This window comes from Cervus elaphus, chromosome 18 (assembly GCF_910594005.1).
Source record: "Cervus elaphus chromosome 18, mCerEla1.1, whole genome shotgun sequence".
Taxonomy (NCBI): Eukaryota; Metazoa; Chordata; class Mammalia; order Artiodactyla; family Cervidae; genus Cervus; species Cervus elaphus.
In genome coordinates, this window is record NC_057832.1 from 71,524,478 (window position 1) to 71,550,299 (window position 25,822).

General features: G+C 43.4%; 2 protein-coding genes across 4 annotated transcripts; one reads left to right on the plus strand and one right to left on the minus strand.

The window, feature by feature from the left end:
• The first annotated feature begins 537 nt into the window (after positions 1-537).
• RP9 (RP9 pre-mRNA splicing factor) lies at positions 538-12,492 on the plus strand. Of its 3 annotated transcripts, XM_043873472.1 has the most exons (6): positions 871-1,101; positions 5,111-5,141; positions 6,275-6,404; positions 8,666-8,757; positions 10,874-10,935; positions 11,851-12,492. In XM_043873472.1, the coding sequence occupies exons 1-6, from the start codon at positions 950-952 to the stop codon at positions 12,047-12,049; spliced, it is 666 nt and encodes a 221-aa protein (XP_043729407.1). In that variant the 5' UTR covers positions 871-949; the 3' UTR covers positions 12,050-12,492. The 3 variants fall into 3 exon arrangements, with proteins under 3 accessions (XP_043729406.1, XP_043729408.1, XP_043729407.1); XM_043873471.1 differs by lacking the exon at positions 5,111-5,141 and having other exon boundaries at positions 538-1,101; positions 8,666-8,681; positions 11,851-11,967; XM_043873473.1 differs by lacking the exons at positions 5,111-5,141; positions 8,666-8,757 and having other exon boundaries at positions 852-1,101.
• A 3,529-nt stretch (positions 12,493-16,021) lies between these two features.
• On the minus strand, positions 16,022-24,592 carry LOC122674875. Its single transcript, XM_043873475.1, has 5 exons — positions 24,514-24,592; positions 23,808-23,955; positions 19,045-20,715; positions 17,060-17,142; positions 16,022-16,134 (listed from the first exon to the last, which is right to left on the minus strand). Exons 2-5 carry the CDS (start codon positions 23,947-23,949, stop codon positions 16,120-16,122), a joined length of 1,911 nt encoding a protein of 636 aa, XP_043729410.1. The 5' UTR covers positions 23,950-23,955; positions 24,514-24,592; the 3' UTR covers positions 16,022-16,119.
• Between the last annotated feature and the right edge of the window lie 1,230 nt (positions 24,593-25,822).

The following is a 25,822-nucleotide window of genomic DNA, read 5'->3' on the forward strand; positions in this document are numbered from 1 at the left end:
GTAGTCATGTATGGATGTGAGAGTTGGACCATGCAGAAAGCTGCGCACAGAATAATTGATGCTTTTGAACTGCGGTGTTGGAGAAGACTCTTGAGAGTCCCTTAGACTGCAAAGAGATCCAACCAATCTATCCTAATGGAAATCAGTCCTTAATATTCACTGGAAGGACTGATGCTGAAAGTGAAACTCCAATACTTTGGCCACCTGATGCGAAGAACTGACTCATTGAAAAGACCCTGATGCTAGGAAAGACGGAAATCAGGAGGAGAAAGGGACGACAGAAAATGAGATGGTTGGATGACATCACCGACTGGATGGACATGAATTTGGGCAAGCTCTGGGAGTTGGTGAAAGACAGAGAAGCCTGACGTGTGCTGCAGTCCATGGGGTCGCACAAAGCCGGACACGACTGAGCAACTGAACTGATACATCGCATGGCTCACAAATTTTGGAAAACTGGAAAATTTCTATGGAAGCCTCGCTTTCTTCAAAAACTGAGTGCATCCTACTAACGGGTAACGAGCAGCTCCTGTGTGCCTAGCCACGGGGGGATACGAAATGGACTTGCACATGTTTCCTAGCCTCCCGGGTTGGAGATGGAGAGGAAGTTGCCCGACTCCAAGAGGGGCCCAGCCAGTCGCAGAACTGGCCCAACTCCACACGGCGTCCTTAGTGCCGCGACTCCTGGCCGCCGCCAGGGGGCGAGCTCTGGCCTCCGGCACCAGCCAACCTGAAGACAGGACTCCGAGCAACGACTCGAGGCCGCGCCGGCCATTCCGCGGTGCAGGGTGCAGCCGGCCGCGGGGAGGGCAGCCGGCCCGGCTCGGCCCGGCGGGACGCGGAGCCGCAGCGGGAGGGGGCGCTGCTGGGCCAGGAGAGCGCTGCGCAGAGGAAGTACCGTCTTCGCCGCGCGGCCGGGCAGCCTCAGCCTCAGTCGCGCGGGGCTGCGATGTCGTCCCGGCCCGGGCGCGACGATGCGGGGGCCGGGGGCGCGCGGCGGCCCCGGGAGCCCCCGGAGCAGGAGCTGCAGCGGCGCCGGGAGCTGAAGCGGCGGCGGCAGGACGCGCAGCAGCTGCAGCAGCTCAAGCACCTGGAGTCCTTGTGAGTCCGTCACGCCCGTCTCCGACTAATGCTAGGAATGGGTCGGGGCCCCGGTCGCGCGGCGGGGTCCGCTTGGGGTCGGCGCTTTAGACGGGATCCTCGGACATCTGGCGGGTGGGCTGGTGAGCCCCTCGGACCCCGGCGAGCCGAGAGCCGGTTTTTTATCCCGGCGGCGGGACCCTAGACTCCCAGCGGCTGGCGGGAGGGAGGGAGGCTCCTCCCCCGAGCCTCGTCCCGGCCCCGAGCGGCGGCGGCGGGCGCTTCCCCCGCAGGAAGCGGCGGTTTTAGTCCTCGTGCGGCGGCGGCGGTGCTTGGTCAGGACTTGGGGACTGAACCCAGAAGTGCGGCTGAGCGCCCTGGTCTTTCCCGCTCTCAGGTCAGGGGGCGCACTGTGAACGGGTTAAAATCCCCATCCTTTTCATCTTCTGCTCTTAATAAGGGAAGAGAAAGCCCAGTCCCGTTACGTTCGTGCGGTGACGAAGAGAAGTCAACTGGGGTGAGGGCCTGGCTCCTAACTACTCGGAAGGAGCTGTCACGTAGACGAGCGCGTAGACTTGTTCTCTCTGGTCCTTAGGATTTTTTCACCAGGGTTAAGGATGAAAGCTACTAGGAGGACAGTTCCAGCTCAAAAAGAATTAGGACCTGAGTCAGCGTGGCCTGACTTGGGAGGCAGTGTGCTCCCCAAGCTCCCGAGGGTTGGAGGAGAGTCCAGATGACCATTGAGAGAAGGGTGGGTTGTAAAGGAGATTTAAATATAAGGTGGAAAGTTGGATTAATGACGCTTTCTAGTCCCTTCTGTTTTTTCCTTCTATAATCAGCTTTAGAGGTCAAACTTAGATTCTGTTTGATGTTCAGTGAGTTATTTGACTTATTTGTTTCAGGCACTTCTCACTGCCTACCTTCTCATGATTGCTGAGATAATGATGTAAGGCCCTCAGAGGGTTAATCCTTCATTACTAACCTTTGGGAACTTTGACACAAAATGCATGCTTTCTTGGAGCCTGGCCTCCTGTGGCTCTTAAGCTGAATGTCACTTCATTTGAACAACTGGGTATAAACAGAATTAGCCTTGTAGGTAAGGTACAAAGCTTTTTAGATCTGATATCTCCAAAGCAAATTGCTGAAATATTTTCCAGTGGAAAGCTGTGGCATGTCACAGGCCTGACCTCTTTTAGTAAGAAAAATGGAGAGAGTGAGAGTGAAATTCACTCAATCATATCCAACTCTTTGCGAAGCAGTGGACTGTTCATGGAATTCTCCAGGCCAGAACACTGGAGTGGGTAGCCGTTCCTTTCTCAAGGGGATCTTCCCAACCCAGGGATCGAACCCAGGCCTCCTGCGTTAAGGGCGGATTCTGTACCATCTAAGCCACCAGGGAAGCCCATAATGGAAGAATAATAGAAATGTGTATAAATTGGGCAGGTGATACAGTCCATCAGCAGCCATTCATTAGTAACATTAATGCTATGTCTAGAGTTTTCTACTTCAAAAACTAAAACATCTTTTTTATCAGGACAGTCCTAAAGGGTGTCAAAAGACAAAACTACCACACTTTGCAAACAGTTTGATGTCCCTTGTTCAAGGGAAAACAATCTGCAGATTGAGGAAGTACAGTGTTTCATCTGCAGTGGAACACTCTTCCCAGTTATTTTGGACAGGAGCAAGTTTTACAGGGTGTTTGAGAGGCAACTTGAAAATAGGGCACGATTGACTAGGGAGTCAGGGATTTCTTTCTTTTTTTTTTTTTTTTTTTTTTTTTAGGGATTTCTTTACAAAGCCTGCTGGTCCTATTATCTAGGGTAAGCTAAACTAAGCTAGGTAGCCCTGGGCTGAAGGATTGTGATTGGTATATACTAGGTTTCCTTGGCATCGAGGCATTGCCCATTAGGGCAGACTGACTTAGGTTTAAATTTGAACTGGGCCACTCCATTTTGGGGTTCCCAAGCTACGGAGGACCTTTGTCCAGAGTTACACTGAGGTTTTGTAAGAGCAGTTTCAACTTTTATGGCTTTTCTAGATTTCTTTAGGAGTACCCTTATCCCCTCAGTTCTCCCTTCTGGTACTGAGCATTGTGCCTGGCCTGGCAATTGTTGAGTGGTTACTTCTGCAGGGAGTAAGTTTCTAAACTGAACTTGCAGTATCACCTAAAAGTTTCGTTTCTCCTAATAAACCTGTTCTTTTCTTTGGTAGGAGGAAATAGCAAGTTGGTTAGAGCAGGAGTGAGGATATGATTCCTGAAACAAACAAATGACATAGAAATTTTTAAAACAAAAATGCTTCCTTTGTAACTCTATAACAGAAATGAGCTGACAGCCTATTTGTGGCCTTTTTTTGCCCCTAAGTCCTTTGGTTTCTCTCTCAGAACTTTATTAGCCTGGGCTTATACCAACATAGGTGTGAGGAAGATGATGTTAATTTCATTTTTCTTTTGTAATTAAAAAGACATTTTTTTGAGGCAGTGTATTTGCATGTAAATAAATGTAAGTGAGAAAAAAGCTTCCTCCCTCAGGTGATATATATATGTATAATCTCCCTTTTTCCATACACACAAATAGAACCATACCAAGCACTCTGTCCTGTACACTACTGCTTTCTTGTTTTAACTTAAACTATTTTGGCCTAGTTTTAGAATAATCCGTATCTATTCGACTATTAGATAAGTGATTAGCCATTTTAGAATTTATTAATGTTTTCCTGATGACATTTTCAGTGTATTAAAATTCAGAAAATTAATCATCTCTGAATTCACCTTCTGTGTGCAGCAACTTTGGGACTCCCCAATTTCCAAGTTGTTGGAGTCAAGATAGCATTTTAAACCAGTCATAGCACCTCGATGCCCTCTCTCAGTAAAATTCCATTAGAGAGGCATTGAAAAGACCTGAGCTGTTCAGTTATCCTGCCTCTTTTTCCAACTACATTCTTTTTTAAGAAGGGGGTGATATCCATTAGGCAGTCACCTTTAAAAGCCAGACACCCACGCTCTGCATTGCATAGCCTAGAATGTGTCAGTGCTTGAAACTGAACATAATTACACCTGAAAGTAATACAGTGTTATATGTTAATTCCATTTCAATTTTTAAAATTAGTTGTTGTTTTTTTTTTAATGAATGGGAGCGGTGGGTGCTGCTTTTGTAGATTTGGCACCAGAAGCCTTTTCCCCAAGTTCCAGCAAAATAACGAAAAGTGGAAATGAGTTGGGAGCATAGGCATGATTTGCATACTCAGAACCCGAGGGTCTGAGAGCTGTACTGGTGGAAGGGAAAGTACATTTGCACACAGTCACCTGCTTCTCTAGCAGTAGTTGAGTGCCACGGATCGCCCTACATCCTTGAGTCCAGAAGGGTCAGTAGGGGCATAAAGGGCAGTCAGAGAGCTGAGGAGCAAGTGTCAGTGTGCTCTGCAAACACCATGGGCCAGTGGAGAGGATCTTGAATCCAGAGCTGGGGCGAGGGGTGGGAGGGGGAGCGTCTGGGATGGATCACCCCCACCTCCTTTCTCAATAGCAGACCCTTCCCTCCGGCTTTGCTCCCTCCCCCTTGTGCAGTCCCCATCCTTCTTAGAGCACTCACACCGCCACCCCCATGAGCCTCACAGTGTTATGGAAGTTGGAAGTTATGGTAGGTAAATCACCCACAAGTGTAATGACAGATTGGAACCATAATTAGCTCAAGTCTCTTCTTTCCTCACCTTTTCCCTGCAGTCTCTTGATTTCCCTTACTCTAAATATAAAATCATTGTCCTAAGATACTAACTTAGTTATTATTTGGTCAATTTAAGTTCTGCATCCCAGCAGGACGTAACACAGCATCAGTTTATTCATATTAACATAACATCTCTGACTGCTGGGCATATTTTATTAACTGTTTTTAAAAGTGATAGTATAGTTTTAGTTTTTACTAAAAATAACCTTTTTTATTTTGGCCTGTAGTTGCTTTTTGGTGATTGAAATGTGTTATGTTCCTATGAACATGGTTGATGACCAGTTTTTTGTGTTTTTTTTTCCTTCTAGTTATGAAAAACCTCCTCCTGGGTTTATCAAGGTCAGTGTAAAGTTTGTATTTTTGGTTTTTCTCTGAGACAGATTTGACCAGAGCTCAGACTCAGTCAGTTGTTATGAAAAACAGCTGCTTAAGGTTTGAACGTCCTTTATGGTAGTTATGTCTCTTCCCTGCAGATGGCAGTCGGTTTGTACACTTGGGGCTTTGTCATAGTCTGTCTTTGCAGAAGTTTAACATGCCTTGTGTCTGCCCGTCCCTAAGACACCACTGCAGACCCCCTGGGTGTCCTCAGCACTAGCTCCCCTTCTTTCTGTCTCCCTTGTGACTGCACCTTCTCAAAGCTCTGCTGCCCCATGTTCCTTCTCTGATGCTCCATTGCTGCTTTCTTGAATGTCGTCAGCTCAGAGAACCGTGGACTCTGAGGACATGTGAATCCATCCAGTCTAGCCCCGCCTGGTGCAGAGTCCCTCCTCTAGCACCCTGGCCACAGTGTCTGTGTTTCTCTGGGAGTGAGACTTAGAGGACTTAAGGCCAAAGTAACCTTTCCTGTTTGGTAACTTTTAACTTAAAAAAAATTTTTTTTAGGAAACATTCTTCCATTATAAATTTAATATTCCTAGAAATGTGAAAAAATCATAATGTAAAAAAACAGCACCTTAATTATACAGTGCAGTTATCTGGTGGTGAAAATGTATCTCACAAGTACAGTATGTATGAGATTATAAACCATGACAGTGGCCGTCAAGATCTAATAATCTGTTTTACTCTGACACATTGTTTTTATTGTTCCAGGAAACCTTACTTGTTTAATACTATCTTCTGCCTCATTCCACAAAGCTTCTAAGTTAGCAGAAAATTTTTTGTGACCTTAGAATCTAATTTTTGTGATCTAGAATTAGAACTTGGAGCTCACAGATCATCCCTGTGTAAATGCTAGTGACTTTTCTCAGGAACAGCTGCTTTATTTTTTGTGGTACAGGTAGCTCTTCTGGAATAGTTACTTCCATTTTCTTTCTGTCAGTTATAATTCGTCTTTCTAGCTTTTCGGAGGATGACGTGATGACATAGGGATCTCCAGCCCATGAGAAAGCCAGGCAGTGCTGTGTTCTCAAGCAGGTGGGAGAGAGCTCTAATGCTTTTTTTGTCGTAGAGCTTACACACTGTTTCCTTTTCAGGAAGATGAGACTAAGCCAGAAGACTGTATACCAGATGTCCCAGGCAATGAACATGCCAGGGAGTTTCTGGCCCACGCACCAACCAAAGGACTTTGGATGCCACTGGGGAAAGAAGTCAAAGTCATGCAGTGTGAGCATGGAAATTATTCAAGTAACACCCTCAATTCACGCATGTTATAGGCCACTATTTACAAATGAGTTCACTCCTTTTAATTCATTCTCACACCACGCTGTTGAAGTCAGGGCATGATCTCTAGGCGATAGATGAGGAAGCCGCCTTCCACATGTTAATCAGTGCCTGGGGTAAGCGGCAGAGCAGTGCCTTGACTCCAGGGTTTCTGGCTGCCGGGGCGGTGGTCTTCCACAGGACTGTAGCTGCTTGCAGAGTCTATGCTTCAGTAATATTCCTGTAACAGAAAGGATATTCCATGTAGAAATGCCATGGGGGACGAAGGATGCGTTGTGGGGTGGTTCCTTGGGTCTCATCTCAGCCTGTCCTCCTCATTATTGGTATTAAGGTTTACCCAGGTGACCTGAGAGGAGCTGTGGGCCACACAGGGTGGGTCTGGACCAGGTGGAGCCGTGTGCACACCATCCACTGCACCAGCATAAGATGGCATTTGAAGAAGGGGTACCGCTGCCTTTAAAAATATTTGTTTGTACAAAGATCCTTCATGCACACAATTAAAATAGCAGTTCTTATCCCTTTTCCTGCATTCCCCTCACCTCAACCTCTTTTTAAAAAGTCATTTTTAAGTTTGTCCCCATGTATCTAGATAACAAGATGACATTCCTGACCCTTGATTTTTCCAATTTCCTTATTATCTGCTCATTTCTTACTGTAGGAGACAAGAATTCAGCTCCTTTTTTCTTCCTCCATCCCATCTCATACACATGCCCTACCTAGCTCATTTCCCCAATAATAGTTATATCATAAATTTAATTAAATAAATCCATTGTGCTTATTATTTTCAGAGTTGAATTACTTGTCAAACTGATTATATTTCCTTTTTAAAAAATTAAGTTTAAAAATCACTCCTCTCTTTGATGGGGTAGTTAGTTGTGCTTAACTTTCCATTTTATTGTTCTTTTCATTGACATGCAAATTAAGTGTTTAATCTGAACCAGAACCAGTTTTACATGAAGTTAATGAAGCTTAAGCTTTAGGACCCCTTCCTTGCACCTTCGAAAGGCCTTTGGAGTCCCAACAGTGGTCCTGTCTTTCTGTAAAATTTACCAAGTCAAGATTCCCCACCCCACCCCCAAAAGAGCCCTTCTTCTCCTTAATTCATGTAAGCTTCAGACTTCACAAAACTTATATCCATCCAGATGCAAAAATACATGCACACATAACCCTATTGTCATTGATTTCCATGATCCTAGTGTTATCTAACACAGAGCTTCTCAAACTTGGGGTGGGCCTGATCCTCTCTATTTCTGACAAGCTCCCAGGTTATGCCAGTCTTGCTGGTCCACTGACCACACCTTGAGTAAGCATCGCCTCTCCTTTAGTAGAGGTTTTGATCACAGATCATGTGGATCCTTCTTGATACTGCACATCAATTTATGGCATTTAACATTTCTTCTTTTGTCATAAAGACAGACATTTGTTTGAATGGGTCTGTATTTGTATTGAATGCATTTCTTCTTCCCCAGGTGGAACTAACTCAAAAGAGTGGGGAGATGCAGAAGGGGCAGGTCAGAGGATCCCTAAACTTCATTTTTTCCCAGTGGTTTCCTACTACCAACTTTGAGATTGAAATGTGAAGAAGAAAATATTTCCCTGTCAATACATATTTTCATTAGCTGCCAGCATGGAGCAAAATTGGCTAATCCTATACCTAGAATTCCTCGTCCTGCTTCCTGACCTCCTTAGTTGGAGTTACTGAATGCCTGTGTAACTATTACTAGTTCTGCTATAACAAAGTCATACAGACTGCATGACTTAAACAAGAAGTTTCTTGTCTCACAGTTCTGGAGGCTAATGATCCAAGGTCAAGGTGTCCTTCTGAGGGCTGGTGTGGAAAGGATGTATTCCAGGCCTCTCTAAAAATCCTGTCTCCCAGTAAAGTCATTCTGAGGTAGTGATTAGGACTTTCAATACAGTGGGAAAGCAAAGGGGATGACACAATTCAACCTATAGCACAGTTTTAAAAAAATCACACTTTGTTTTTTGCATGGAATTATTTAGTAAGTACTTAGTTCACTTCTAAAACTCTGTAATTAAAGGATACTTGAGGAAGTAGTTAGTTTCTGTCTTTTCATTAATTATATTTGCTTTTAAAATTGGAATGTAATGAAGAATATCTTTAATATGATCTACTGATATTTTATCTTGATTAAGTAAAGATATATTATCTTAAAGAAATATATCCCTTGTTTTTATTTTAGGTTGGCGCTGTAAACGGTACGGTCACCGAACGGGCGACAAAGAATGCCCTTTCTTTATCAAAGGCAACCAAAAGTTAGAACAGTTCAGAGTAGTAAGTAAAACCCCAGAGTGTCAATTTACATTTACTGGAAATGATGAATGTCAATGAATCAGGCAGTTACCAGTGAACTGGAGTTTCACGCAAAATACGTTCCCAAAGCCTTTAAGCCAAAGTATCTGGTGTTAACTGCATCTCTATTAAATCAAATTTGTGTGACACATTAGTTACTAACAAAAAAAAGATGCTTGTTAAAATGATATTTGCTATGCCTTGGGAACACTGCCTTTTCCAAAGAGGCATTTTTATCAATTCAGTCAGTCTTTTTGTACTTATGTAAAAAATCATATTTCATAAATAAAATAGGGTTCTAGTTTCTCAGCTTTTGTCTAAAGACTACATATTTTTGTATCATAAACTGGAAGTATGTACAAATCATATACTCTCTTTGGATGACAATAAAGTCAGTCTATCATTTCATCACGTTTTTTTTTTTTTTTTTTGGCTGAGCCATGTGATGTGTAGAATCTGAGTTTCCCAACCAAGGATCAAACCCGTCTCCCCGCATTGAAAACTCAAGAGTTTTAACCACTGGGCCACCATGGAAGTCCCTTGTCACTTTATCTTAACAAAGTCACCTCCCAGGTGTTAATTCACCATTCAATAACTATTTTGGTCAATTTAACTATGCTATTGCTGGATATACTTGGGATTATCAGCATGTGAAACTGGGTATATAAACATTCTACAAGGATTTTAAGATAATTAAAATATTGGGTTTTCATTTTACTAATTTACAGAAAATATTCTGAATAAATCACTCGTACCCAAAATGTCAGCTTTTACACTACCTTTAACAGATAATTTGATGATAAATCTCAAAAATGTAAATATATTCATATTTTTAAAATTTCAAAATCTAAATTGATCTAAGGATAAAACAGAACATCAGTATACACAAATAATTATAACTTTCAAAATTATTTATATGATTAAAAAATAGAAATTAAAGAAAAGTAGGAAACAACTGTGGTGTCCAATATACAACATGATTCGCTGCAACATATAAATCACATAGCTTTTAAGAATTTTGTTTTAAGAACTTCCCTGGTAATCCAGTGATTAAGCCACAGTATCTGGTGTTAACTACAGTGATTAAGAATCCGCCTTACAATGCAGGGTATATGGGTTCAATCCCTGGTCAAGCCCACACCACAGCTAGAGAGACCACGCACTCTGGAGCCTGTGCCCACACACTGCAGCAACGATCCAAGTGCCGCAAAGTCCACCGCAGCCAAATAAACGGATATTATTTTTTTTAAAAAGAATTATGTTTTAAAAGAATATGTAATGTCATAGGAAGATATTCATGAAAACATAAGGAAAAAGAATAGAGTTGTATTGAGATACATAACATGATTCTATTTTTTGGAAATATGAATAATGACTAGAAGAAGCACACTAAAATATTAACAGTGGATATCCCTAGGTGGTAAGATATCAGATATTTTTAACTTTATGTTTTCTTTGATATGGAAAAAATTTTATAATATTTTTAAAGATAGTTCACATGCCATGAAATTTTATGTGTATTCATATTTTTAAGTAATTTAAGTAGTTTTAAATTATACAAATATAAGAATAAATTCATCTTAACAGAATGGAAACATTACAGAAAGGTTTTTCACAATTGATTTTCAAGTCCAATCTTGCCTCTCTCCTCAGAGGGAATTTGTAGTAAGTAGTTTGATGAGTATACTTCTAGATTTCTCTTTGGTCATATACAGTATGTTTTTGTGCACCTATAAATGAATCATGTATCATTTCCAACTCACTTGTTTGCTTAATAGTATCAGTTGATCATCTTTCCATATAGAACAAATAGAATTAATCTCAACATTTCTAACCTTGAATAGTACTTAATAATGATTTTGCCATGGTTTATCTCCTTATGAAGGCTGTGTAAATTATATCCTGTATTTGTATAACTGGAAAATCTTTTTTATAGCCTCTAGGAGTTTGAAATGATGGCAACCCTTAAGAAGGATTAGAACATGGTGAATATAAAATTACCACCAAACAGGAGGAAAAAAATGTTTCCATGAAAGAGGGATTTAATTTTAACAGTCTATGAAGCCAAAACTAACCTTATCCTTCTCTAACCTTCAAGGCACATGAAGATCCCATGTATGACATCATTCGTGAGAATAAAAGACATGAAAAGGATATAAGGTGAGATTGTCCTGATGATAACAATATCCTCTTAAATTTTGAAGTTAAAGCTAGAAACTTTATAAATTTAAAATTTAAAAATCCCAGTATTAGAGGAGTGGTTTAGTAAATTGTGAAATATTTGGAAGACTGGAGTAGTCACTGAAAAAAGCCATTGTGTAGGGAATGATCAGGCCAGCCTGTTCTCCTTGGGTTAACTTAAAGCACTGTGCTTGACCTAGCCTTAACTCACTCGTGTCAATGATAGTTGGTATTGGCAACTACCATTTATCTTCTCTAGTGTCTTTAAAGATCTGAGCTTTTTTTAAATTCCTAGACAGGGTGAAAAAACAAGAGGAACATTTTTGTGTTTTTTTTTTTTAATATTGTTTTGTTTTCAAATTGGTGGTATTGAATTATAATTGTTTTGATTTTTTTTTTAGTGAAGTATAGTTGATTTGCAGTATCATGTTAGTACAGCACAGCAATTCAGAAATATATCAATATATATATACACACACATATATGCTTCAGATTCTCTTCCCTTACAGATTATTACAGAATATTGAATATAATTCCTTGTGCTGAATTATAATTGTTGAAGAGGTAGATTACCTAGCATGAACTTGAACAGTGGGAGAATGATTTAGGAAAGTGTGCATCTGTTAGAAATTATAAAAGGAAGGACTATGGAAACATGCCAAAATACTTAGGACAATGGAAAGAATACAAAATGGCTTGTACACTGGTTACAGTCATGTAAAACAGGCATGGATGTAGACAAGAATCGGGAAAAGATATAAAAATAAATGCTATCTTTAATGAGGTGATTAATTTGTGATATTTTTCACCCTCATTACTGTTGTTATATTTTTATCTAAACAATTTTTTCAAGTTAAGTTGAATATGGTTCTTTGGTCAACCTTATGTGTTTAGGATACAACAGTTAAAACAGTTACTGGAGGATTCAACGTCAGACGACGATGGGAGCAGCTCCAGTTCCTCAGAAGATAAAGAGAAACACAAGAAAAAGAAGAAGAAAGAAAAGCATAAGAAGAAGAAGAAAGAAAAGAAAAAGAAGAAAAAACGAAAGCATAAGTCTTCCAAGTCAAATGAGAGTTCGGACTCAGAATGATGAGAGCCTGGCTTGTTCAACATTCTCTTCTCAAAAACCAAACACTGTGGCCAAAGATGAGAGGACCCGTGGAGGAAGGTGGAGTCGGAGAGGAACAGGAGAGAGAGACGCCCAAAGGGAAGACGTGTGGTGTCCCAGGTGCAGGTTCTCACCTGCCTTCCAGGGAGGATGTGAGTTGTGTGCTGCCAGGTGCTAGCTCTGGACACGCCTGACTTCAGGCTGGACAGCCTTTCCCCTTGTGCTCCTCCCTGCTGATCCCCGTGGGTCCCAACTCCTTAGAAACGCCTCGGGCAGGGCGGCCAGATGAAGGGAGCCTCTGAGGAGCTTCTCCAGGTGCTGCCGCAGGTTCCACCTCCAGGGGGGAGCTACTTGTGCCCGTAGAGCTCAGGCTTGATTTCCCTCTGCTGCTGAGGATAATAAAAGCTCACTATTTATTTTTTAAATGCATTTACTTTTTTTATTTCTTAATGCATGCACATTCTCCAAATTTAAAAGGTACCTAAGGTTTAATTATGAAACTTATATTTCCTTCCTCCCCCAGCTTCCCAGTTCCCTTTCCCAGTGGCTACCAGTTTTACCAGTTTCTTGTGACGTCTTCCAGGAATACTGCCTACATCACAAGCAAGCATAGGGCTTTATTTTTAAGTATAAATACTATACACATTCATCTCCATGTTATGTTTTAACAGTATAATGTTGATTTCAATAGCAAATATATCCTGCGTTATGGCATCATAGGTATAGTGTCTTCATATGACACATACCACACACTCTAAATGGCCACACAATTCCTTGATTTGAAGATACTACAATCATGTAACCATTCCTCTACCGCAATTCTGTTGTTTCCTGTTTGTCATTCTCCAATATCGTAATTTGTAATATATATTTGATCACTCACATGACCAAAATATATGTCTCAGATATATTTGGTCATTGTCCAGTTTCTGGACACAGCTCCCCAAACCCTTGGAATATCATGTGTGATAAGAACAATGGGAGCATCTTTTGTTGTGTTTGGTCTCTTGTCCTCCATTCATGACAGAACCAGAAAAGTGAAATGAGTGTCTTGTTTATTCATAACTAACTCCCTTCCACAACATCTGGGTTTATGTTCATGAGATGACTTTTGGAAGGCACCTAAGGATGTGGGGAGAGGCTGGTTGCCAGGAAAACCAAACTGAATAGAACTGGAACTTGCAGCCCCACACCCTCATGTGGGGAAAGATTAGAGGGACTGGAGGTTGAATCAATCACCAATGGCCAGTGATTTAATCAATCATGCCTACGTGATGGAGCCTCCATAGAAGCCCAAGGAGGGATTCAGAGAATATCTGGGTTGGTGAACACACAGAGGTGCTGGGAGAATGCCACGCAAGCAGAAGGTATGCAGGCTCTGTGCCGCTTCTCATCCCATCTATTTTGCCCTGTGCATCTCTTCCATCAGGCCATTCCTGAATTACAGCCTTTTATAATAAATCAGAAATGTAGCAAATTAACTGAATCCAAAGCAGGGAATTGAAGGCAGAAGCACAGGCAAAAACATGACTTTTGAGTAGAACCTGAAGTGGATGAGGCATGTGGCATAGTCCTACACAGCTGAGCTCTTGCCATGTGAAATCGTGCATTTCCAGGCAGACAGTGTCAGAAATGAGTTAAATTGTAAGACACTGCTGGAGTCAGGATCTGCAAACCGAGCTTACTGTACCCTTCCTATCCAATCCTTCATTACTCCCACCAGTGCATTTCTACCTCCTGGATTCCTGTCTCCAACTACCTCTGTAGTTCAGTTGTGTTCTGATGGGCTTGGAATGCTAGTGGAGACGGTGACCACAGGGCAAAATGGGTTATCTTAAGTTAAAACTAAGTTACCCATCAAATAGTGTATGCTAAATGCCAGTCTCCATACAGCTGTGCTGGGCTCAGCCACGCAGCTGTGTCCCACTCTTTGCGACCCCGTGGGCTGTAGCCAGCCAGGCCCCTCTGTCCATGGGGATTCTCCAGGCAAGAATACTGCGTAGTAAGAATATTGAGTACAGCAATAATCAATACCATTCAGAAATGTAGAGTATGGCCAGGACAGTGATAGCTCCTGTATTTGTCTTGTTGTGAAAGTGTACTGATGACATGTGAGGATCACCTTATGCAACCATGGCTTGGGGACACAGGCCAGAACTCTTCCTGATGCTATTTAAGCAGGTCTGAAGTAGAAGTTAATCAGGCCGTCACAGACCTAATAAAAGACCAGCTTTGCCAACCCTACCTTTTACTTGTCTCACTGCCCTCACTGCTATCACTTTTTTTACCTGCTCATTACACCAGCTAGCAGTTCTGTGTTAATATAAGGGAGTTCAGTTCGGTTCAGTCGCTCAGCCGTGTCCGACTCTGACCCCATGAACCGCAGCACGCCAGGCCTCCCAGTCCATCACCAACTCCCAGAGTTTACCGAAACTCATGTCCACTGAGTTGGTGATGCCATCCAACCATCTCATTCTCTGTTGTCCCCTTCTTCTCCTGCCCTCAATCTTGCCCAGCATCAGGGTCTTTTCCAATGAGTCAGCTCTTCACATCAGGTAGCCAAAGTATTGGAGTTTCAGCTTCAACATCAGTCCTTCCAATGAACACCCAGGACTGATCTCCTTTAGGATGGACTGGTTGGATCTCCTTGCAGTCCAAGGGACTCTCAAGAGTCTTCTCCAACACCACAGTTCAAAAGCATCAATTCTGCGCTCAGCTTTCTTTACAGTCCAACTCTCACATCCATACATGACCACTGGAAAAACCATAGCCTTGACTAGAAGGACCTTTGTTGGCAAAGTAATGTCTCTGCTTTTTAATATGCTGTCTAGGTTGGTCATAACTTTCTTTCCAAGGAGTAAGCGTCTTTTAATTTCATGACTGCATCACCATCTGCAGTGATTTTGGAGCCCCAAAAACGTCAGCCACAGTTTCCAGTTTCCCCATCTATTTGCCATGAAGTGATGGGACCGGATGCCATGATCTTAGTTTTCTGAATGTTGAGCTTTAAGCCAACTTTTTCACTCTCCTCTTTCACTTTCATCAAGAGGCTCTAGTTCTTCACTTTCTGCAATAAGGGTGGTGTCATCTGCATATCTGAGGTTATTGAAGTTATAAGCACAGCAAAGATATGTTCAAACAGCTTAGCTCACAGGGAACATTGGCCAGTCCATCCGTGTATCCCTCAGTGACCACAGACATTCCTGGTGGCACTCCCACTGCCTCCCACACCCGGAACACCATGAATCCTGCCATGCCACCTTCCTTCAAAAAACCCAGGCAGTCTTCAGCCACACAAACCTTTTGAGTACCTAGTCATATTTAACCTACACCATTTATTGGGAGATTGAATTCACTTCTTGACCATCTAGCCCCTAGGGTCTGAGTATAAAGCAGTCTTACATGCCTGAAGCTTCCTTTGTTTCAGGAGACACTGCCGCTGCTGCTGCTGCTGCTAAGTCTCTTCAGTCGTGTCCGACTCTGTGCGACCCCATAGAGGGCAGCCCACCAGGCTCCCCCGCCCCTGGGATTCTCCAGGCAAGAACACTGGAGTGGGTTGCCATTTCCTTCATCAGGAGACACTAGATGCAAGTAAAGAATGCATGACCACCTACCCTCCACACGTCTCTCAGTGTCCTATCGGACCTGCTATATGCCTGGCCTACATTGTATAGACAATGAGTCAGCATCCTCTCTATTCCCAGGATAGAGCCTCTGTATGGAATGCTTAAGTCTTTATTCTGTCCTCAACTCCACCATCCTTTTCTCTTTATACCAAGGTCCCTGGTGAGGACAAGACAGAACTATTCATGGGTGACCCAATTCTACTAGAGTTGTCATGAGTGATGTGGCCATTTTGAGAGGAGAAGAAAATGCTTAAGAATTACACTTTTGAAATCCAACTTATTTGCTATTTTGCAACTTTTAATTCACAACTTTACAATGTCATTATTTTCTTGTTTGCTGGTATAACTTTAGTAGTTCAAGAAAGAGATCTTGTGTTCTAATCCATCATGATAATGCAATATTTCACTTCTTCTTGTAGCTGGAACTCAGCAATTTGTTTCCTAAGAAGTAACAATAGAATAATACAGTTCTCTAAGTCAGGTAACTCATGTGATATAGAGAATCATTACCAATATCTTTAGTTTCCATTTTTAGGGGAAAGCCAAGGGTGTTAACATTTTGCCTAAGTTTAGTTATCATTCTTCCCTTTATGACCTCTGCAGGGCAGAAATGACCTTTAAAAGGTCATCAATCCACTGGTCCATGACTAGGGGTTTAGGTGAGGAAGGGTTACCCAGTGCCAAGACTCATTGTGAAGGGAAGCCTGTCAAGCTGCTGGCCCCTGAAGGGAGATGCTAAGCTTCCATTTACCTAGCTCTAAATTAGAACACTAATGGTGAAGCCACCAGGAAACTTACAGAATTCCATACAATCCACAATATACTATTGGTAACAGCAGCAGGAATTAAACGTGAAAATTAGGATAAAAACAACATTCCACAGGGCTCAAGGATGTATTGTACAACACGAGGATGCCAATATTTTGTAATAACTGTAAATGGAAAGTAATCTTTAAAACTGCATAAAAATAAATTACAAATTAAATAATCATAACATTCCACACAATTGAAAAACTTTGGCTCCAAACTTCTCGTAAGCTAGGGTCTAACAAGGTATGTCTGTTACCCAGTTAGAACACTGATATGTTGATGCTTGGGTCTATACTCCAAAGCCAATACTGCAGTATAGACCCAAGCACCGGGGGTGGGGGGGGTGAGGGGGTGTGTGTGTGATAGTCGCTCAGTCATGTCCAACTCTTTGCAACCCCATGGACTGTAGCCCACCAGGCTCCTTTGTCCGTGGGGTTCTCCAGGCAAGAATACTGGAGTGGGTTGCCATTTCCTTCTCCAAACACCAAGTAGGAAAACCCAAATAAAGTCCAAAAAGCAAATCATAAGACAAACTGGACACAGGATAAATACCAACCTCTAGAGCTGCTGGGTATTTCCTAAATTCTATGGCATCTGCCTCAAATCTCTGGTACTTGGTTTTAGCTCTCTCACAGTTACCTGAGGGAAGAAGTGATTCATATATTAAATAACCCAAGAGGCTTCGAAACCAAAAGAGAAAACAATTCAAAAACACATCTTTCAAGAAAGTGACCTATTTTTCAAGATAAAATTCTTTGCTGTTCTGTTGTTCCTGGTGGTAGAAATGATCACTTGGCAAAAACAGACACTCCAGAAGAGAGCCTTCATTAGGAAAATTAAAATCTTGACTGTGTAACCTGGGGTAAACTGAGGTTCCCATTAACTTCTTCACAGGAGGACTCAGTGAGACTTCCTTTCAGATATGGCCAAAGGAGAAAGTACTGAAAACTACTAAACTATAGTATTGGGTCACAGTGAGGAGTAAATTTATAACCAATGCTATTTCCCAAGACAGAAAAAAGATTCATACACACTCTGATGGGCAATGACATGACATGGGAATACAAAGGCAAATAAGACTGGGAAGACCAATGGTACCATAGTCAGTGTTTTAATTCAACTATTAATTTCAGTGTTACACATCATGAACAAGAGCTCACATTCTGGAGTTCACAAGATGCTGTCAGATGCGCATGAGGGGTCCCTAAGCACAGTGGCCCAGGTCATTTCCTGCCACTTTATAAGCAAGGACTAATATCAAAGCCAGAAAACCCTGCACATATTGAAAAGGAACCCTGTTTTTAAAAAATTTCCCCCAAATTATTGAGCATGAATCAAGTCAAGACAATAGCCAGGAGTTTAAAACCTAACAATATACCCTGATTTTTAAGTGGAAGTGGTAGGCTTAAATATTTCTTCAATCTAATGGTTTGGGATTAAGCCTGGAATTTATTTAAACTTCCCTGGCCCTATGCATGCCATTCTTCACTTACCTGCTTTGCTTCTTTCTTTGCACCCCAGATGTAATCATCTCCCAAAGCGGCCCTTAGGGTCCTCCCCCTGTCCCCTACTCCTGTCACCTGCGCCCTCACCAGTCCTAGGATGGTTCAGACTCAAGCTTCAACCAGGTGTGGATGGGCTGCTAGTCCAGTCCCTCAATCTCACCATTTTACACTCCTTCCACCCACAACACACAGCAAAGCAAAACAACTCTTCCCAAGATAACTTTTCCATGGATTACATTTTTTCCCCTATGTACTCATGTTCAAACTCCAACCTTTTAAAATTCAGCTGTTAGTCCTCTCACCCATCTCTAATTACTCCCGTGTGAGTTAGGACCCTCACCACTTTGATTTTTTGAATTACAATACTTTTTATTGAATAAACTGGCTTTATTCAAGATTTTCATCCATATAGGTGCTCTCCACGCTAATTCCTACTATAAAATACTACTGGTTGAAGACAAAGATTTGTCTGATTTCTCTACTCAGTCTGAATTAGCCACTTACTGCCTACAGGATAAAAATTTGTAAGTGAAGAGAAACCCTCGTACTTTACCACATTCCCAGCCTCTTTCCCAATCCCTCACAATTCTCCATTCTGGCAAGAAGGTCTCAAGCAGAATCCTGCCATGACTGCCTGTTTGAGCTCACCTGCTGTCTCCATTCCCAGGCCAAACTTTGTGCTCTTTTGTCTCCAAACCACAGAACCTAATTGGTGTGAAATCCTCTACCTCCACATGGACTGCCCGTTCTCAGCCATCCATCTAGACCATGTCCTCCTGACCATCTCAGCCCACCACCACCCACCTCTCTATCATCTTCTACCAGAGCACTTTGTTTCGCATTACACTGAAATTTCCTAGAGTGCAGGAACTCTAACTTGGGATTCTCTTTGAACATGAATATGGGCACCTATACCTTAAGCAAAAACATATTTTCAAAACAGAGAAATACTGATTTATGGCTGCCTTTGTGTCCTGGACCCAATAGGGAACCAGCACAAACAACCAAACAGTATATGAATCCGTTAGTCACTTACATTCCAGTGATCTGTAAGAGGCTCTCTGGGACTGCAGTCCCTCCTTGCTGGTCATGGCGGGTCTGCTGCGGAGCCTGACCCCAGTGCTTTCACAGCCATCCTGTCGTCTCCACCGATAAACTGCAGGGACACACTCACATTCACCATAAGCTTGTAGTAACTTGCATTTATTTCTAGTGGGCCAGACCATAAGTTGAGGAGGGAGAGAGCTCTCAGGTGACATCCTGATTATCCTTCCAGCCTTGTGGTAAGACCTTCTTTTGGAAGATGTCAGAGGACCCTGTGGACTCACTTCAAGGAGGCGTTCTACCTCATCCATGTCACCCTCCTCTTCCAACTCAGAGTCTTCTGAATCCTCAGGAAGAACAATGGTCAAGACGGCACTTTTCTTCAACAGATAGGCTGTCTTAACATTTGAGAAGCTGCTCAGCTCTTTCAGCTTCCTCCCTTTCACAGTCTTTTTAATCTTTGCACACCTTTTCAAGTTCTCATTAGACACCTCCCCAGTCTCATCGTTCATGATCATTTCCTCTTTATCTGCACTTAAGTTCCTATTGGTGATTGGCTGTTTCCAAGATCCCTTGGTTTCGCTGTCTGATGCTGTCTCTTCACCCCTGGAGGGGATCTGCTGGGGGGATTTCTCTACCAGGGCTTCAGAGCAACTCATGTCACACTGGATGCCCTCGTCCACTTTGGGGACCCGGGCCAACCAGGTAGGGGAGGGAACATGCCCCCCGCAGCCATTGTTCTCCACCTCATAGACTTCATCCTGGTTCCTGCTCCCCACTGACATCTGCTCTGCTCCCTTCCTACCACTTCCTGGTGAAGACTCAGGGGAATTCCCAGACTGTACCTCAGTCCACCAAGTCAAGTCGCACTGGATGCCCTCATCTACTTTGCTGACCTGAGCCAAGCAGGGAGGGGATGGGACAGCCATCTCAGGGCAGCTGTTGCTCTCTACCTCTTCACCCACAGCCTCAGGGCAGCCATGGCTTCGGCTACTGTTCTCTGGCATACTTTCCCCTGCAGTAAAGGGCTTCTGAGATGATTCTGAGTGTAGGCTCAGGTCTTTAACTGCTTCCATGCTGGCACAGAGTGCCCGTTCCTGATGAAGCTTGTTCATATCTCCAGTAGACTGATACAATTTTGAGTTCTGGGTATTCTGGATTTCATCTCTGTCATTCGGAGGTGGTGGGTTTGGGGAAAGAGCTGCATATCTCTTCTTTTCTTCATCCAAGCTCATGCGGTCTCTACCCTTGTAAGAGTTATAAAGCATTCCTCTACTTTCACAGAAACTTTGTGAAATCCCATTTTGCGGCACCTCCTTCTGTGGCATATCTTTACCATAAACCACATCATACAACGGCATCATTTTGTTTGATGTACTCGCAGGAATACTGGTCACCTTTCCTATCTCCGGGCCGTCGCCTTCTGAGTGCACGTCTTGTTTTTCATTCAAGTTTTCAGCCGGTTGAGGTTCAGCTTCTGTTTGTGTGTCCTTTGTTTTCATTTTTTCCCAATAGCCACCATACTGTCGGAACTGTGCCGTGTTACATAACATAGGGACGATGGATCTTCGGTTAACAGTAGTGGGCAGTGGGGACTGAGGGACGAGGAAGGCAGGATACTCACTGAGCACCATTGGAAAATACAGACTTCCATTTGTGAAAGCTAGAAAGAGAGGGGAGAGTTAGCCATTCTGTCTCCTGCCACCAGTCCCAACATTCAGCCAGCACTCACTGCAGAGCCACAGCGGCTCACACCCACCACGGGCTCCCACCGAGTCTTCTGTTACCTCTTCTGTTACCAAAGCAAAGGACATAAAGTCCTCCCCCAGTTTTTACATGAGTAACTCCTAACGACCTTCTTAACCCATCTCCCACACTTCTCACAAGTCTGTAATCCGTTTCGCTTCCAGAATAATCTGTGGTCCTCACTCCAGTTACAGTATTTAAATGGCTCATCATGGCCTATCAGATATGAGGGATAGTGACCACATTCCCTAGGATGGCATAAAACACTTCATTATCTAGTTTCTCACTGTATCATCTCATTGAGTCTTTCAAGATACAGATGGTCCACTAAGACTCTCACCATGGTGCATTCCTTCACCAAGACAGCTTTTAAAACTTCTCTTTTCCTTTTCTGGAATACCCTCCTTCCCCTAATCATTTTAAAACATTTTCAGCAACTGCTGGAACTTGACGCATTTTGTCAAGAGAAATCAGTTGGACAAAGAAAGGCAAATACTATATGATCACTTTTATGTAAAATCTAGAAAAAAATGATATTAGATACAGTGGAATAGTGGTTGCCATGTGGTTGCTGAATGATGGGGAAATAGCAAATGCTGGCCAATGGCAAAAAAGAAACCTCCAATTCAGCTTATTATACAAAAGACAAAATGGGAAAGGGAAACATTTACTCAAAATCAGCCTATTTATAAGAACATAAATCAGCTATTTTAATTCTAGAGCACTGCATACTGCATGTCCAATTAATATTTAAAAGATGATAGACTACGTGATTATGGATATTCTACAGGCTTGGAAGCCACCCAATCCTACCCAAGTGAAAAAGGTGAACAAGAATCAAGAATTCTCAGGTCATTCACAGCAATGTTTGGTTACTGGGAAAAGTGCTACTACCAATACTGGAAAGCCATGTGAATACAATCACAACTTATAGAAGCACAGACCCAGGAGAACAAAACTCGATGGGAACTCACAGTGGGGTAGGAAAACCTGAACTGCTATTGACAGACTGCAAGATTAGGATGGAGAAGTCCGAGTTCAAATTCTCAGAGAAAACTCATCCATAAGGGAACCATCCCACACACTTTTTTAAGTTTTCCATGCAGTAGCTCAATCAGTTTCTCACAGTAAATTTAAGAGAAAAATCTCCTGAGCTTCCCGCAGGGAAAGAGGGAAAGGAATCATGCATACCAGAAGCACTGTTCTTAACAAGGTTCATCTTCAGAAGACAATAAACAGAGCATAACTGATGTGCAGGAATGGAAATACTTTTCTCCAGTCCACTCTAGCCACCCTTCCCAACCCAATGGGGGAGGGGGAAGCACGTGTAGTTTGTTGTCCAAAGACAAAAATCATACTAAAAGACTAAGACCTAATCATAGTCCTTTCACAAACAGAACTGTGATCCCTTCTCTACCTCTACAAGGTAACACTCCATTACTAAGGGCCTATTCAGATCAGTTCCTTTTATCCAGTACGAAATGGCTGACAAAAAAATTATAATGCATAATAAAGAGCAAGAACTACTGTCTACAAAAACAAAGAAAAAAATCAGTTTAAATACAAAAACAGGGATTAAATGCAAACAGAAGGAGAAAGACATACCATACTAACTAGCTAATGCTAATAATCAAAAGAAACTTGGAGAAGCTGTATTTATTTCAGACAGATTTCAGAAAAAGGAAAGTAATCAGGGACATAAAGGGGGGCATCACAAGAAAAAGTCACTTCTTCATTGAGACATAACAATACCTAATATGTATGCCCTTAACAGTGGGTGAAACTACATGAAGCAAAAGTCATAGAACTGCAAGGAAAAATAGATGAATCCATTGTCATAAACTTTAATACGCCTACAGCAGACACGGATAGATGCAGTCAATATTAAAAAATCAATAGGAACCAATGAACTCCACAGCACCAACCAATTGTACATAACTAACCTCTATAGACCCCCTCAACTAACAGAATATTTTTCTCACACTTACATAGAACATTCACAAAGAGAGACCACATTGTGGGCCATAAAACACACTTACAAATTAAAAGGTATACTAATTATAAAATGTCTGCTTAGACCATAACTGAATGAAGGTAGAAAACAAAAAGATAAGTTCCTAATATCAGAAATGAAAGAGGGTACATTACTACAGATCCCATGGGCATAAAAATATAAATGATTACTATGAACCCTATTTCCACAATATTTATTACATAGATAAAGAAGGACAAATTCCTTAAGAGACAATTTCCCAAAACTCAAGTAGAAACTGACAATCTGAATGGACCTCCATCTATTAGGTCCAAGATGTCTACCTTCCAAATATTCTGAAATCTTGCTTGTCACCTTTCTCCAACATACTTTGCTGATGTCCCCATTATAGCTTTCAGAATCTTTACACTCTAGAAAAATTACAAGGACTAGGAGCTCTAAGGTACCTCGTCCAACAAGACTGGTCTCACAACATGAGACTTTGGTTGGATTACGCTATGATCCTGGGCCAGTCACTGACTGGAAGCCTTGGTTCCCTCATTTAGGAAACAAGGACAGCAACAACTTGGCCAAATGAATAGAGAATCCATTTCTAGTATTTGGGCTTTCCTGGTGGCTCAGATGGTAAAGAATCCACCTTCAATGCAGGAGACCTAGGTGCGAACCCTGGGTTAGGAAGATCCCCTGGAGGAGGGCATGGCAATCCATTCCAATATTCTTGCCTGGAGAATTCCCATGGACAGAGGAGCCTGGCGGGCTACAGTCCATAGAGTCACAAAGAGTTGGACACGACTGAGTGACTAACACAGCACACAACTGATATATAGCTAGAATTTGAATATTTTCTATTAATCTGAACCACAAACCCTGCCCCATGGTCTGCCCAATCTGTCTAGCGTGAGCACAGGGTGAGGAAAGGGAAGTCATGGACAAAGGAGTTAGAAAAACTTCAGGCTTTGATTTACACGGAGGGTCCCTAATCCCACTGAACCTCCTTGGGAATTCAGATTTCTCACCTGCCCCAGAAATGGAGAGTGGATTATAGGCAGGATTCTGGTACCAGGGACCCAGGTGAGGCTGCTGGGCCATGGGTGGCACATAGAAGAAAGGTCTGGAGTTACTGCCCTCAAAATTTTCGTTGTTTCCCGAAGAGTTCATTTTCCACTGAAAAACAGGTGTTTATAGCTAAGAAAGGACAGCTGTGCCTCACCCTGTAAAGTGCTGTAAAGGTAGAAAACCATCCTTGTCCCCCATCATGACTGGGATCCTGGGTGGCAGGTCCCTTACCTTGTCTTCCCACTTGCCTGGGATGCAGACATGGGGTACTGCCCTGCAGGCGTTAGGACCAGCGGAGCAGTGCCCAGAGGCCGAGGCCCAGGCTCACGTCACGCTGAGTGAGTCCGGCTCCCCAGGCAGCAGCACCTTGGGGAGATGAGGCCTTGGAGGCGTGGCGGGTCTCAGTGCCCAGCGTCAAACGCCAGGGTGCCCAGCAGCTGCACTGGAAAAGGGGGCTTAGGCCCAGATGCACCACCCTTGTCTGCAGCCTCTCCACCATGCTCCCTAGCCTCTGCCCCAGACTGAATCCCGGCCCGGCCCCGGACTCCAGGCCCCGAGCTCCGTCTCCTAACACCCCGCTTCCCGTAGGCCAGTCTGTCCCCCACGACCCCCAAACCCTGTCCCCTCGCGCTGTGCACAACCCACGTTCCCATTAGGGACACCGACCTGCTCTAGCTCGACATCTGCGACTGGCGCACACAACCCACACAGGGCCGACCGCGCCGTCAAGCGCCCCTGCAGGGCCGGTTGCAGTGGCTCCTTTTTATGCCTCACTGGGCGGCACGTGCAGCTCTTCAGCAGGCCCCGCCCCCTGCGCATGCGCCCTGTCGGAGCTTCCAGGCCAGCCTGCCCAGACAGAAGCCGCTGGAAGGTGCTGAGACTTGATGGAGGAAAGTGGTCCTCTCCGCCCACTCCCGCGTGAACCCCTCCCTTCTTCACATTCTTCTGTGTGTGGGCATCCTGGCCTTGGTTTTTCTAGAGGACAGAGCCCTTCTAACCCCCTCGGTCTCCCGACTGTCCCCTCCTCAGAGTGTGTTGAGTTAGGACTGGTCACGCCGCTCTGCTGAGCTCCTGGTCTCCTTTCCTCCTGGGGCCCAAAGCCGCTGACACTTAAGAAAGAGGAGCCTACCAAGGAGAAGCAGAGACGAAGGAGGTCAACTTGCACGGAGGACAGACCTGAGAGAAGGAAGATTCCCACAGGTGGGGTGAGCAAGCGTGCTTCTGCTGCTGAGACCAACATCTCGGGGGAAGGGGCTCCGGCTATGAGGACCCCAGTGGTCGGGGGAAGTGATGGGACAGGGAGGTGTGGGCAATGAGAAGGGGACGTACAGTATTCTTTGCACATGAGAGAAAGGAAAGTGATAGGATAGTAGTGAAGGAGGGAGGAATCGTATTTCTAGGGAGAATCGACAGTTTGGAATGACTGCGTTACTGCATGGAAATCGGGTTTTTCCAGAAATTGCAGGGTTATAAAGAGTTATAATAGAAAACACGTGCAGCTTCAGGTTCTATCTCCTTGGTTACCCCTAACTGAAAGGATGTGTGTGAGCTCTTGTCTTTGAGATGGACACATTGCCACTTGGAAGAAACTAGGTTGCTGTGACTAAGAGTGGAGAATAGATATTAATTGGGCAGGTAACTAACAGTTTCTCTTCTGAGGGTTCAGGGTCATGAAAGAAACATTTTTCTCCCACTTCCCATGGCTCTGTATTGTCCCCAGTCATCATTCTCCTTTCCTCCCTTCATAGCTATTTCCCTATAAGGGGATCATAAACACTCAGCCTTCTCCACCTCCTATTCCTTCACTCACTGCAAATCCAGATTTTGTTACCATTATGCCCACTCATCCACCCTCATCAAGGGCACTGATGAACCATTTGCTGCTAAATGGCATGGAAACTTTTCAGTTTATATCACTAAACCTCATCTCCCAGGTACCAGCCTAACTGGTTGCCTCTCTACTGGCCCTTCTTAA